Here is a 16245-nt window from a genome sequence, read left to right on the forward strand (position 1 = left end):
AATTGGTTATTTGTCTTTAATGTTATTCTTCACTGGTACAGTTTCTTTTAAAGCCTTTAAATATAGATCCACAAACACTGGCATATTCTGTGTACTAATATCCAAATAGACTGTATAGTAGTATCTGGCTGTTTCGGCTTCCTGTTTTAAACAAAAGCAGCCATAAGCTTAGTCGAGCTGGCTGATTAACCCAGGTGAATAGCTGCTTTGCATTAGCAGCCCAGAGCTGAACCTTGCCAGTGTTCACTAAGAGTATAAATCCACGTTTTTTTGTTTACATTTCTCTTACTCAACTATCTGATCTGTGGGGGAGAGCAGGCTCACAACTCATGTGTGCTCTGAGAGCTGGATTGCTGCGATGCTGCTCACATGAAAAGCTCAAGTCTGAGCTTCCAGCACTCTGCCTGATCATGTTATTACTTACTGCCTTATCTATGCAGAGAACTAGGTTGTTAGGATTTCTGCACACCCAGCTTCAGCTTATCTTACCGTCTTTGTCAATTAATTTGCATTTATAGGGTCTGGCAACTCTGCAGGGCTTTATAGGGGAGTTTTTTGGTTTTCGCTTTTTTTTAGTTTTCTGCATTACCAATAAAGAGAGAGAACCATTTCTGCAGGTTTCTTTTACATTTAATAATAAAAGAATGCAGACTGAAACTGGCTCTCCGTCCCTGCATATTTATTGCCTTGGCAGCTTCTGCTCTGCTTTGGTGCTGCTGGTCTGAGATCAACAGCAGTGTAAGTAATGACAGTTACCTTCTAGCACCACAAACACTTTCCCAGATTGAGAGTCTAATGCATACAGAAGCGGCTTGTTAATATTTACATAGAGGATAAACTATGGCTGACCTTAAATCATTTCAGCCTTGAGACATAGGGCTAATTTACTGTGGAAAAGATGAAGTATGCTCTTTTAAGAGCCATTAAAGGTGGTGACATGGTGAGGGGAAGTCAAGTCATTATCGACATTCTGGATTTTGACCATCTTGGAAAACAGTCTGCCTGCTTTTTCCGGCACAACTAATTTATGATGCATAGTGAAGCAAAGACCTTCCATAATCTATAGTGTCTATAAAAGCTGGAAAAAAATCACATTCTTTTCTGAAATAGAACTTTCCCTGGAGTTACTGGAAGACTTTTATTTGCATAGTATTATATCCAGAGTGAGGAATTTCTCACAGAGCCAGCTTGTAATGGTTTTAAGCTCGTTAAGTACTGTATACATAGTTTTTGTTTTTGTTTTTGTTTTTTAAGTATGATATGTTGATATGTTTTTCAAAAGTAAGTCCTTTCTTTAACTTTATACCCTGACAATCTTTCTGGTGCTGCTTTAGAGAGACAGGGACTCTGCACCTTTGCTTCCTTTCATACTTGCTTTTGACCTTATGTTTTCTTCCAGAAATGTCCTAGTGTTTTCTTTCAATTTTTCATTAATGCTAATTATTGCAATTTGCATACTATTAGGACTGAACTCATTGAAATTCAGTCAGGCTCAGGAATGAAAAAGTAAATTTTACCAGAGCTGCTTCAGAAGGGTGGGATATATTTGAGGTTTTACAAAATTTTCTAGATGTGCTATTAACACTTCCAAAGGCAGTGGATAAGAGATGATTCTGAAAAGCAATTAAATTACCCAGCTTTTGAGGCTCTTTGGATGCACAGAAACAACTGAGATTGTACGTACTTCCGTGATCTTTGCGGCAAAGCCACTGCTGTTGAAAGCAGAAATGCTTCCTCTAAAGTCAGTGGATTTGCACCAGTTTTTGCTAGCAGGTAGTCTGGTTCCTGACCTTAGGAAGTGTATAGGCCAGACAGGTAATTTTCACTAAAGCATACAAAGTCATATTCAATCTTCCACTGAAAATTTTGCAAGTTCTCATCTTATAGTAAGTGTTAACTGGACAGCCAAAAGACCAGGCCTGTTCAGCATCTGTGTTGCAGGGCAAGAAGATAGACATACATAGCCGTAGGGCAGGAACTGCGAGCACTGGCTTTAGACAGCCTAAGTGTCTCTGAGCAAAGATTACCTTCAAGCATGGCCTGAAAGCTGCGCGCACTCGAGCTTGTCCCTACCAAACCAGGGAGAAGGCTGTCACGCTGCCGTGGGGGTAGTCCAAGGGGGGACAGCGCAGGCAGCTGGGGAGCCCTGTCTGGCACAGGAGCCTCAGGGCCTGGCTGGAAAACAGCAGAGAGAGCCCGAGGCAAGTTTACCTTTGTGTGGAATGAAACATTCTTATGGCATGAAAAATGTTTGTTTCAGCAGAGTTTAGACAGATTCAGTGATTTGGTTATGGCAAATCTGTTATTTTCTGTTCTGTGTAATTTGGGGTTTGTGAATGTAAAAGCAGTAATGCTGATATTTTCAAGCTGTATGGTACTTATATTTTTTTCACACAGCCTCTCAGCAGAGAAAGAAAACCAGGTCTGTTATTTACAGAGTTCTTCAGTTCCCACAAGCTGGGTAGAGAGGCAGGCGTTTGATCCGCAGCCCCAAGGAGATAGGGGAACTCTTTGATAACACATTTCTAGTGAGAATCAGTTAACAATATTAAACGCCCATTTTTGAGGGAGCACATGCTTCGATAATAACAACCTGAGTAAAGAGCTCCAAAGTTTTAAGGCTTAACTGTACTGTGGGGATGGCAAGTCTTGCTGTTTCTCATTCTCCTATCTCTGTGCTCCACCTGTCTGTCTTGTCATCAGCTCTCCCTTGCCAGCTGCAATATGTGGGGCCTAATTCTCACTCCACTGACATTGAGGGACTATTTCCCGTAGACTTAGTAAGATCAGGACTTTATTCCCCGACTTCCTTGTTATGCTTCAGCAACACCAAGGAAAATTCAATAAATGACACAAGCCAGTGAATATACAGTGGTAATGAACATTGTCGTTGTGTGGCCCTTCAGGTCCTCTCATATCTGACGGTTAAAGTCAACTGCTCCTAACAGAGCTGGTGTTTAGGCTCAGGGGCTCCAGTGCTGTGATATATATACCTGACAGCAAGCAAAGGTGTGACCTTGCACAGGGAAAGCAATGCTGCTGCCTCTGCTGTCATGGTATGACAGATCTGTTGTCTTTCCTTTGGTGATAGTACCCAAGCAAACTGAGTACAGGCGTCCCTGCTTCAGCTTACAGAGCACAGGCCAGTGATTTTCTATTTGAAAGCTTGAAACAAGTCTTTCCAAATGTTCAGACTGGACCGTCATGCCACCTACAAAATGTATTCTGGTTACTAGCTTCTTAAAATGTTTAGTTGCAGGAAGCCCTTTCTCCATAAAGTTCTGAGTATACAGAGCATAACCCTCTCCTTTCTGTAAGTCGGTGTGATCTGACAGGCAGTGTACAGGCTGGCCCCAGGATGCGTGACTTTTATCTCCAGCCCACTGGTGCTCCTGTGGGGGGACAGTGAGGAGCACATGGACCCTCAGCAAACCAGCACCTCCTCTGACACGTGCTCAGCTCCTGGCCATCATGGCAGGGCTACTTGTCAGCAAGGGGGTGTGAGAGGCAGAGGGCAGTGACTGCTTCTGGGGGGCCTAAAAAAGCACCTTTCAGAAGCATCTACTGTCCCTTGTCCCACATCCCTCTCCCTTTGCAGCAGCAGCAGCAGTCCGGCTCTAGCTCCACGTGGCAGGCACGAGAGGAGGAAATCAGTGGCAGCTGCTACAGGGGAACTGGGGACCACTAGAAAGTCCACAAATTCTTGTGGCCACTGAGCTTGGGCAACATGCCTTAAATAATATTTTGTCAAATCTCTAGATTATTTATTCGCCACATGAGACACAATGAGTATATTTACTACATTTAAGTGCCTCACATTGCTGTTTCGACATGGCAGAAAATGTTGTCTGTCATATTCCAAGAGTAAAAAAGGGAGCCATTTGAGTACTCAGACAGTAACTTGCAGTTTATCATATTTTGTGCTAAGGAAGCATGTCCACCATTTGTCATGGAGAACAGTGGACAGTTGTCTTTATATCTCAAGCTGTGTTCCTGTCTATTTGCAACAACTGTATGTAACCAGAGTTAGCAAAAATTAATCCATCAAACTGCTTCCCAGGTATGATTTTGTGGAAGTGGAAGATATATCGGAGACCAGCACAGTTATACGAGGACGATGGTGTGGACACAAGGAAGTACCTCCAAGAATAACATCAAAAACAAATCAGATAAAGATAACCTTCAAATCCGATGACTATTTTGTGGCTAAACCCGGATTCAAGATTTGTTATTCCCTTGTGGTAAGTCACCTAGCTCTGTAATGGATGAAAGACAGATTGTAGCGTAAAAGAACATCAGTACTTGAAGACTGGATGGTGTAGCTAACTGCATTAGAGCAAAACACTAATTGACTGAAAGTATTTTCATTCCAGCAACTACATTAATACAGATCAAAGTAGTTTTGACATCCTGTCATTAAATATAAAATAAAGTCAAGTCCAGGCCAAGATTTACACTAATAACATGTTTCAGAAGCACTAACAATTTCTGCACTGAGGCTGCACTTCTAGTGCCTTGACAAATGCCGCAGAAATAGCAAAGAAATGGCTGCTATATAAACTCCTTTTTTATTTTCATTTGAGGTCAAATAAAAATACCTTCAGGGGTTATGGCTGTGATTCTAAGTTAGATACAGAGTAGTTTATTCTACATGCAATAAAATTCTACATGCAAGACACTGTGCTAAGGCTCAGACTGTATTTTTAACCTTGTATAAATGCCTCTTTGTATATGCAGTTGCATTACCAGTGTATCATGTACAGTTTCAATGAGATGAAAAACCTCCTGGGTTTTTATTTTGATTTTGTGTTTAGGAAGCAAGAATACTCATTACTCTAAGTAGATTTCGATACAAATATGTATTTCTTGTATTGTCCTGAATAATATTATAATGCTTTTGGTGCAGTGTAGCTCAAAAGAGGCAGATTTTGCAAACACTCAGGAAATGGTAAGCAGTAATTTATTATACTGTCATCATTATGTTTTCATATCCATCACAATTCTCATTCCATTTTTATTCAGTCCACTGTTATTTAACAAGAATACGAAAGCCTAGAATAGCAATAATGTTAATGTTGTAACAGGAGAAATCTGCTGTTTGAGTCATTTTACTTCAACCTCTTGGCTTTGCATGCATGTATGCCTATGTATGCTAAATAGACTCCATAAAAAGCACATTGTCAAGACAAGTCTAAAGCTGTAAAGACTGTGTTCCTTTGCATTTGTCAGGCTTCTAGTGGAGTAAGGCATTGCACTGTGAGTAAATCCCAAGCTCTGATTTACTCTAATTTGAAGGTAATCTACTAAGACTAAAATTAGGTGGAACAGCCTACAAAAGACCACTGGGCATAAAAATGAAACAATGAAAAAGCCTCTCTTCACATTGCTTATATTTCAGTGCTGCCACAAAACCTCTGCTGCATTTAGCAAGCTTTATTCAAGACGACATACAGCTAGTCTGATAGCATTAGGCTTTCCAAAAAATGAATGTTGTCATTCAAAACAGAGCGCCCTCTGCACTAGAAAGCTCAAGAAAGCTACTATATCTATCTGATCTCAAAACTATGAGCAAACAGAGCATTTTACAGACTAGCAAATGTATTCACAAGAATATTCTCCAAGTGCAGCCTCTACAAGAAATATTCCCCCCAACACAAACTCAGGGGAGAGCCGCACAGGTGATTTGTGCCATTTTTGTGTCACAACAAAGGTGGGGAATGTGCTTAGCTGGTTTTCAGATTCTAAACAGTCCAACCTAAAATCTGCAGGATTAATATTCAAGACAGTCAGCCCTTACTTGATAGTCCCCTCAGTCTCTTAGAACTCAGTTCACATAGTAGATGTGCTGAGCACTGCTGACCCCTGAAGGTTGAACTCATTGTGCATTTGTAGGCAGCAAACCAGGGAGCATTAACGAAGCATGCAAAGACATAAGGTATTTTGTATCAGATGAAATGAAAGACCTTTAAATTGTTTTTTTTTCCTTTCCTTTGTAACCTTCTCTATGACAAGGTTACTTTGGGGGCTTGCTTGGAAAATTTTGTACAACATGTATGCAAATCTTTATTTAACTGCCTGTTTTTTTTCTTATATTTGGAGTTTGGCTCTGCATGGCAGTGGTTTGTTTGTATATCAGGCTCTGATTGATAATTTTCCAAAGAAAATTGAAGCAAGCAGTTCACTTGGATTTATTGATCAACTGCATTTTTTGAGTTTGGTGCTAGAATGGCTGTGTGAAATTCTCTACATTATGCCTGCAGCCAAATAGCATCACAGCCTTGGTTGTCAGCCCTCCCATTTACAAATCTTCATTGAAGTCAGTTAAGTTCACTTCATTTGATGCAGATCAAGTTTTTACTTACTTCGGCACTCTGCACGAGGCGCAAATGAGGCGCCATACAGCTTAGCAGAAATATACTTCATTATCTTCAGGTACTTAGGTATTTTCATTAACTTCACATTGCAATATCACTTAAAGGAACAAAAAGAGACTTATTTTTTAAAGAGAACATAAATTACATCTGTGTCCTTGAAACTCACATTTGCCCCTGTAAAAGAAGGCAGGTAAAGTGCCAATGTGAGACAAAGATGTCCAGTCACTCACGAAAGGGGAATTAGAATTCAGAATGACCCTGGAAAATTAGACTGCAAAAATATGTTGATGATCTTTAACTGGACAGAGCTCAAAGCCTTAAGGTGTGTGGGAGTAATTAACTGCCCAAATACAAGATAAGGGACAACAGGCAAGGGAGCAGATCTGTGGTGAAAAATCTGAGCATCTAAATGCGGTATTTAGCAACTTTTGCTTGCCAAGCCTGGTTCCCTCTGCCTTTTTCTGTACTGCTTCTCTCCCCACTCTTGGCACCTCCGGCCTCTGACCCTTGCCTCTGTGGGTTGAGGGACAAGGGAGGCTGGAGGGCAGCAGTGGGGAGATTTCTGAGGGAAGAGAGGGGGGAACCAACGTACCTCTTCTTGTTGCCTGTTTCTGATACCCTCTTTCTCTGTGAAGCAGAATGACTTCCTGGGGGTGGAGGCTCCAAGGTGGAGCTGGCACTTACTAGTGCTAGTGTTTATTACTGAGTGTGCCTCAAAGCTGAATAGGAGTCAGTAGTGACCTGCCCTTACTGAAGAAAGGCAGTCATACTCTGTCACTGTCTGTCATGGTGCACAAATAGGTAAGTATGCGCAGCTAGCAGCTTGCATCTAGTCTATGGACATTTCATATTCAAAACCCAGAGCTGTATCTGTGCAGTTTGTCAGCTTAATCCAAGTATCCATATGGAGAAATGTCTCCCCCAAACATCTTTTAAAATTGTCTTTTCCTTCAAGCTTCACAGACCTAGAGCAAAACTGGTGTGGAACAAGCCCAAGACAGCTATTATGCATGAGCCTCACTTACCTGCAAATTTATTTGAAATGCCTCCCTGCCATTACCACTTAAAGTGCTTATTTCTCAAACAAATATTTTTTACCTTTCTTCGTTGAATTACCTTAGAAACATTAATTTAAAGTATATAAGGTGCTGAGGTATCCTAATCTTTTTTTCTTCACATTTTATACAATTTTTGCATAGTATTTCACAATGAGTGTTTCAGAAATATTTGATGCAGGAGAAAATAAGTTCTTAAGTTTCTTACACAGGCATGAGAGGGAAAGCAGGCACAGTCAGGAGAGAGGCCCACGAATTGCACACTTCAAAGTAGATGATGTGAATACTCCGAGTGGACCAAATATCCACTAACATATCATTTCATTACACTGTTGCTTTCAATGCAGTTACTTCAACTGAGGGAATCTTGTTTGTAGTAAATACTGTACTAAGACTTGTAGTAAGTAAGTATTCAGTAAGTATTGGGAATACAGCATCAATTATTTGGAGGTTTAGTAAGGTAAATTAAGCTACACTGTTACACATGGAAGTAATCTTCTCTTGCCTGAAATTATTTTGTACAATCCTCTTTTTTCCTGAAGTGAAACTCTTTAGAATTCTTTTTAGAACTGAGTGTTTACAAGATTGGACCCCACATTTTGCAAGTATGTTAGCATAGATATATACTACAATAATCAAGGAAGTAGCTCAGGAACATGTTCCAACAATAAAGGTGAATGTTTTCAATTAAAATTCCCAGCCCTGCATCTAATTCCAATTTAATGAGACAACTAAAAAATGTTGAGTCCCATTTGATAATTAAAACCATTAAGCTTATTGTAAAAGGCACATATTTGCTATATATTTATAATAGTAAATTGTTATTGCCTTACTAATTGTTTTCTTAGCCCTAAGTGAAATGCATATTCAGGAACAAATTATTATTGGAAACAAGTGTTTCAAGAAAGCTTGGAAATATATAATCACAAAGAGTAAGGCACTAGAAATATGTCTTTATATATATATATATATATATATATATATGTATATATATATATAAAAGACATGTACAAAGACAAGGTAAAAACATATATGTGTTTATATTTACATAATTTTTAATATATACATACATACCCATACATATGTTTTTACCTTTATTTTCTTTTTGATATACTTCCTGCTGAGGAAGCATCACATGGCTCTAACAATAGTCTTTGCTTATCTTGTTACTGTAAACCAAAAATGATGTACATGTGGTGCTAAGCAGGAGAACTCCACAATAAATGCAATTGTCCCAGGATAAACTTGTGTGTCAGAATGATCAAATCCTAAGTAATTTTTGCCTGTTTGAAATGGCATTCCTTGTATGCAGGAGTCTTAAAGAAATGAAAACCTTGTGTTTTGATTCATCATGTGGAATTTTTTGGTGAATTAGTTTTTGCTAAACATCTAGGCTTTGGGTTACTACTCATATTATCAGAAAGAATGTAGATCACAAAATGGGGAAACACACCATAAACAATCTAGTAAAATGTAATTGCTTTTCACACAAAAAAATGTTGAGCAGAGAAACTTATTTCAAACACTAGACTTAAACTGTTTGATACTTGCCTGTTAAGCTCACAAAGAAACACTAAGAAGTCAAAGCACAATCAGAAAATTAAAGTATTCAGAGTAAGAATGATCCTGATACTTGTACCTCACAGATGAGGCTTTATTTTCAGTGACTGACTACCTCCTTTTTTTTTTTTTTTTTTTTTTTTGCAGATCTGTTTGCACAAGTAATGCAACATCAGGGTGCAATTTTTAAATAAGTCAATAAATATTATCTGTGGACACTTCTTTGTAAGAGTTAACGTGATAGCAAAATCATTCAGCCACCAGAATGAATACAGATTTGTAAACACCATAAAGGACAATTAACTCTAGTCTGATCTCGTACATATATATGACCAGCCATAGAACTGAAGCCAGTTCAGTAGTTGCATGGGTCTTTGCTGCTATACTTTTAACTTTTCACTTCTTTCACAGAATAGGCATTTCATTTCTGTCTCCAAGACAAAATATGCTGCCTGAAAACCTGTATAATATATCTCATGTGACAACAGACATGATAATGGTGCATGAATACCTTCTGTGCTTTTAGATAATCCACAGAAGGAATCCCAGTAAATTGCTGGGGAACAAAAGGGAAGGAACGTGAGGAGGGCACATCGTAGTTAATAGAGTGGTTGAACATGAAATAGAACTCATAATAAAGAAGTAAAAAAATGTACATCTGGAAACTTTATCAGTTGTTCTTCTGATATTCTTTCTCTGATTTAAATTTTAGCTACCTGTATATGCTAGAAAACAAAAATACTTTTATAAATACTACCCATATACAAAACTCAGTAATTTATATGATGGGACCTTTCTTAAGTTCTGGTGTAAAACTATTTTCTGTGTTTTTACTCAGGGCATATCCTCATAAAATTATGAGCTACAGGCTTGACTTTCAGGAGAGAAGCAATTAACTCCTTTCTAATTAGATAAAACTTACCCAAAATCTTTAACATTCCATCTCCAATTTTACATAAGCAGAAAATATAAAAGATCACCTATTCCCACTTCTTGTTTTTTTACTTTTGGAAGGTGTTATAATATTTAAAAAAAAAAAAAATAGACCACATCTTAAAAGAATGATACTGTCCCTCAGTGCATCTTGAGACATGGAGCATCTTAGAGTAGCTATCACATGGAGAGGAGTGCTTTCCATTTAATGAAGATTGCTGAGAACCCAGCAATCTTTAATCTGCTGCTTAATTCATCTCACAGAGAAAACCTGTACCTCACCAGAGTTTGATGAGGAAAGGAAGGTTGTATGGTAAACAAGGTAAGTTATATGACAGGCAAGAACATTTCCATTCTCCCAGTAAACAGAACAGCACAAAAGATCATGAAAAGTACAAAAGATGCAAAACTGGGAGTTAGATAACTAGGCAATAAGGATGCTGACTTACTTCACATAAGAAGGCATATCTGGATGAGCAATTTCACTGACAGGATACAGCAGTCTTTGGGATCATCTGATCCAGGGGTAGTTAATGTTCCTAACTAAAGGATACATTCCAACATTTCCATCTAACCAACATCCTCAGGTGGAAAGCCTTGCAGGTTTTCAGGCTAGTGATCCACCAGCCGGCTGAATGTGGTGTTTGAGTCAGAGGGAGCCTGGGAGGCAGCAGTGAAGGGTAGGACCTGACCTGGTCTAACTCTTAACAGTCAGTTGTCCCAGGCTGTATCTGCTCCCAGCTCTCCCCTAGACTGTAGTCTAATGTAGTCATTCTGTCAGAAACCTGATGTAGCCCTGAAAGATAGGATTAAGCTGGTGGGTAAGGCAGTGGTAGATTGTAGAGTTAAGATGCTTGCGAAGGCTGGTTTCAAGGAAAGCAGCCAGGTCTTTTCTGAATGTCTGATGCCCTCTGCATGTTTACTCCTTTGGTGCCAGACACAGGTTACTAATAAGGCAGTCCCAGTACTTGTAGCATGAGACTTTCTGGAGTTTATATTTCATTAGGAGTCTCCCTGTGTTGTGTTGTAATTTCTAAAACCATTCGTAAGTCAGAAATGACACTGATATGGGAGTGGTGAAGAAGGTTGCAGAGTGAGGAGGAATCACCTACCAGCTTGGAGTCAGAGGATGCTACAAGTACTTAAAGGAGAAAATCAGGTTAGGTCTGGGTTTGCCATGTTGAGTCAGAAATGGAACATCCAGGAATGGTAATGAAACAGCAGAGGTGGTAAAGACAAGGCAGAAGGGTTAATGCAGGGAATATAGTCCAAGTATAGAAATAAAAGTAACTGTAGATACGGCAAGCACATAAAGTGAAAGAGGCAGATCCACAAAGAGAAAGAGGGAAGGCAGCAGTACCCTTCAGTGAAGCCAAAAGGCAGTGATCAGAGAGGCAGAAGAAGAACCAAACAAGTAAAGATTCTTGGAAACTGATAGGAAAAAAAAAATAAAAAGGAATGGTGAGTGCATGATTGACATGATATATCATGAAAGATGAGGAAGAAGAAGAAGCCTTCCCAGCTTCACCAGGAAGATGTCTAAGTGTCACTTTTTTATTGTAGCGAAGTGAAAGCAATTTCGGTTGGATTGAGAAAGGAAGAATGGCAAATAAGGAACATCATTAACAAGGAAACAAAAGGAAGTATTTGTGTGAACCAGAGGAGCTATGGCAGCATGATTAGAAAAGAAGGCAGACAAATCAGAGATTTAAACAGACAGTGAGCATGAAAATAGTAAGGAAAGGGAGTAAAGTCTAAGAGACGAATGGAAGACAGGTGTGAATCAGAAAATCAAGCAGGGCAAAAGGCTATTTTCACTATATCAATATCTGTTGTCAAGACCTCTGATTGTGGACCCAAGAAGCAGTAGGGCTGGGTTTGGGGATGCATCAAAGATGAAGAAAGCGGTGGGAAACGTGTGTGAGGAATTCAGTTCAGATCAGGGAAACACAGACCTCCTGGCAAGGAAGATACCAAAGCTAGAAGAGAGGCCCATAAGTACACATTAGTTCCTGGAACCTGTCAGACTTCGACTGATAAAACAATTGTTTTACTCAGAAAGGAAAACAGGCCTTACCGTCTGTTTTCCCAGCTGCAAGCCCATGTGCCTGGCAATTTTTTGTTTGAACAGCATGGTGGAGAATTGGCCATTTGTTCTCCTTCTCTGTTTTGTTGACAGCTCAGTTAAAGTGTGGCGCACTTACAGGACATTGTCATCGATCTGTCTTAGCATAACAAAAATCCTGTTGATGTCCAACTCCTGTTGAAAAAGCTACATCTTTAATCCAATAGTGTTATGCACTGTTGGAGAATTTGCCTCAGCTTGTGGCAATGAAGGCTCAAGGACATGGAAATGTCCCGCTTTACATCTTCAAAGGATTACACAAGCACACGCGTGTTATTTTCAAAACCAGTATCCTGTCCCAGATAGTAGACTCTCACAAGACTTTAAAAGTATTATTCATTTAGAACAGCTTTAGATTTTGAAGAGCTGCATTTCCTGCTGGCAGTGCTTACCTGTTTTAAGAATTCTTGAGGAAGTCAGTGATCCAAAGAGGAAATTCCTACTTCTCCAAGGTAAGTTAGAGATACAAAGTTGAAAACAGAAAAAAAGACCATTGTGTGCTGTACAAGAGGGTTACCAGTGTTATGCAAAAAAAGGTCATACTTTAGATTTGTGGTAGTTCTCAAAAGCCTCATAAACAACTATGTAGAATGTAGGGATAGAGGATAAGTGCTGCAGAAATGCTGCAGTTGTTGGCAAGTGCATAACACCAGCAGAATGGTGGGTTTGGTTTTTTATTATATGAATGAAGTGAACCCCAGTCTCATAGCACTGGGCCATGATCTTGCCACTGTACTTGGCTATGTGAGGGAGTGTGTGAAGATTCATGGTGTGTTGTTTTTCCCTGATGCTTGAATGTTCATGCTGCTTCCCAGTTCGTAATCAATTCATAGTCCTCACATAGCTGGATACTTCACAAATTTTTTCTGTATGTGAAAGCTAATCTTTTCCCTGTTCTTCAAATGTCAGTTAGAGTTGAGCAGGCTCTGTTAAATAAAAATAAAGAGGAGTACACTCCAGAAATAGACTTCCAGTTAGCCAGAGTTTATGAATTATTGGTCAGTGGCAAAATTTCTTCTCCTGAATTAACAGGAAATGAAGCCCATCCCAGAACTTGTTGGAAAGATCCTAAATAACTGTTGATAGTGGGAGAAATAAATCAATGATTCCTAATGATACAGAAGTCTTATGAATGAGTGGTGGTTAAAAAAAAGGATGAAGGATATTCTAGACATTTTTGTACTAAACCTACTCTGGACAAATTGATTAGTTTTCAAAAGCTTTTATGGTTTCAGGCATTTTTACAACTTGCCAGTCTTAAAATCAGTGAAGTTACTTACCCTGTACGTAGGACAGCCTTTTCAGTATATTCATAAAGCAATATTCTTAATTAAGATGAAGCATCTATAGCTAGCAGAAAGTTAAGCAAGATCTGGCGTTGCAAATTGTAATGCATGAAATGAAAGGCTATATTTACTATGCCGTAATGAGAGCATCTGGGAGAGAGTAAAGGCCATCATGTTCCCTGACCTGGCTTCCCATGTCTGTGTGACCATACAGAAAATATTAATAGCTTGAAAATGGTATTTCAACACTGTAATAGGGACAGCCCAATTGAATTCTGGATACAGCTCTTGTCTGCTTTTCTGTTATGAGATATCAAGAATCTTCAGAGATCTAGGAAAGACCTTGTAGCTAATTTGTCTTCTTAGAGTTGACCATTATAAGGACACCACAAGGACAAGAGCGACATATGGTAGCAGATTGAACATGCCACAACCACCCCATTGGTGCTGCTAGTAGATGCATGGACCTCTCTGTGCCTACACTAAAAAAAAAAAGGTTACATCCAACCATTCTCACGTAAGTTTACCTGCAGACTGTACCTCAGTATGTGTAAACATGAGGTTATTTTACACTGTCAAACTTTGTTAACAGTACTCATTAAACTGTGCATCACATTACCTGTTTGGTTGAAAAGTGGCATTTTTTCAGATTGTTACTTTGGGGACATAACGCTGGGCCTGTAAATCCTTGTTCTGTCTTTCAGTTCTACTTTAACAGCAGATGGAGAACGTTATCATGTGGAATGATAAAAGTATACTAACAGTTGATCTTTTATTTCTCTTTGATAGCACTCCAGAGTGTTTTACAGAAAATGTAGTCCTAGCTGCCAGATTGGGAGGGTGGCTGGAGATGACATGTTTGATTCTGTAAACAGGTTAATTAGGTGCTAAGGTTGTGTTAGAACACTACAAAAAAGCATTAAGTAACTCCTGGTGGGTGCTTTGGTGTGGTCAGGTTGGTTGGTTGTTCCATGAGGCCATAAGGGAAGAGAAAATGGTTTATTCTTCCCAGACTGCATTTCTAGTTGAGCAGTCCTTCCTCTAGATCTTCCACGAAAGCAGAATGCGCAATTTCTGGTTCATTGCTGTTTACCATGATAACAAATGTGCCAAAAAAAAAAAAAAATTAATTCTGTACTAACTTCAATGTGTGCTGACTGGAGAAGAGTAGGAAGTCAATCATGCTTTCAGGTTTTTCTTTTGTCTGAGATCCAGAGAAAGTGACTGTGAATTGAAACACGCTAGACCTCCAACTTACCCTTAAAACCGCACTGAAAAACTTGTGAAAACTCTTCACAGCAAGTATTGTTTTCAGTTGTCTTTTACATCAATGTGTTTGTGTCATTCTTGGCAAGCCATGAAAAACAATGCATTGTGTATAATGTGTGTTTAAATGCTTACAGAATGAACCTTTGCCTTGTTTGTTGCAACAGCTGTAACCACTGGAAAATACGTACAGCCTTGGAACAAATGATCCTGGTTGTTTTAAGATTTCCAAGTCTAAATTTAGGGAGGATTGTAGGCTTTTTTGATCAGTAATGTGTAATGCAGCCCAACATAGAATCTGAGAATTTAAAGAAGATGTGAGGCCATTTAGTCCATTTTTCTCCAACAACAGGAATTTTCTGTATTTTAATTTACTGGTTTTTCATCTAGCATCATTTTTAAACATGACAAGCATAGGAACATATCTCCTGGGAGATTAAACCATAGACTAATAAATCACTGTCAGAAAGGCTTTTTTTAGTCTTGTCTAGTTAGTCTTAATTTTCCCTTTTTCAATGCCATACCATAGCATGCAATTATATTTCTTCCTAATTTACGATAAGGAAATCTGTTCTTTTTGTTGTGAGTGTTTATCTCCTTCAGTTATTTGTAGAGGGCTTTCACACTTCTTTGTTTATTGCTTAGTCAAGCACTAATGTCCATATTTAGCTTTTAATCATTCCAAAAAATTCAGGCTATCCAATCTCCACAGTTTTTGATATTCTTTACAAAACTCTCACAGTTTCCCAGCTTTTTACATTGTCTCTGTGGTAGTGAAGGGAACCGAATCTGGTGATTCAGGTGTCACTGGGACTGTATGTGGGGAGAGAATTGCCTGCCTGTTTGTGATACCATGCTTGGGCAGGTCTATGTGACAGCAAGTTTGGTTGCCATAAAACCATAAATTTGTCTTTTAATTTGTTTTCCTCTGTCAGCTCAGTCTGCTTTTAAGCTCCAAAGTTTCCTAGGTTCCTCCTCCTATTCAACATGTAAATTTGGAACACATTATGTTGCATTTTTCCAGTGCAACTTTCTCCTTGTTCGGTCTTGATAATACTTGGGGTGTTTCCATGTCCTCAATGAAGACAGTAGTGAAGCCTGTCATGATGCCTTCTCATGGCGTCGGGTTTTCCCATCTCTGAGAGGCACAACGATCCTTTGTAACATGCCACAGGATTAACTTGTAAAAGGAGCTGTAGAAGTGTCCTGTGTTGTTAGTGCTTGCCATCTGGCATTCTGTAGTGGTATGTGGACTGCGTTGCCAAACTGAGGTTGCTAAACAAAGGGGTTTGTCTGCCGCACTGCTTTATTTGCATGCATTTTTTTTTCTCTGTGCTTGCCAGACTTACCTGAGATTCCCTCTAGTTTAAGAAATTTTATGAATACAAGATGGAAAACAGCATTACAAAGCAGGAAGGTGAAATAGCAAACCTCAGTCCTAGATCGTGCTGAGCCACTGAACTTCTCTTTAATCCTCTCAGCTAGTCTGGTGGGTGGGAAAAGGCCTGTAGCTATTCTCATCCCTCTCCATCTCCTCAGGCTGCATCGTAACTGGAGCTCTCAGGATGCCTGCACTTCCCTTTACCAATTTTTATTTTTAATCCGACTCACTGGTGTTCCAGGTTTATGTAATCAAAGAAGGTCCT

At 39.2% G+C, this 16245-nt stretch overlaps 1 protein-coding gene across 3 annotated transcripts in view; it reads left to right on the plus strand.

Annotated features, from left to right (window-relative positions):
- Positions 1-16245, plus strand: part of PDGFD (platelet derived growth factor D) — a 149827-nt gene that overhangs the window by 87019 nt on the left and 46563 nt on the right. For all 3 annotated transcript variants that reach the window (XM_026107344.2, XM_026107343.2, XM_026107342.2), the window contains exon 3: positions 4061-4241. In XM_026107344.2, the coding sequence (XP_025963129.1) occupies positions 4061-4241 (181 nt within the window). The remainder of the gene's footprint in view (positions 1-4060; positions 4242-16245) is intronic.

This window comes from Dromaius novaehollandiae, chromosome 1, assembly GCF_036370855.1.
Source record: "Dromaius novaehollandiae isolate bDroNov1 chromosome 1, bDroNov1.hap1, whole genome shotgun sequence".
Taxonomy (NCBI): domain Eukaryota; kingdom Metazoa; phylum Chordata; class Aves; order Casuariiformes; family Dromaiidae; genus Dromaius; species Dromaius novaehollandiae.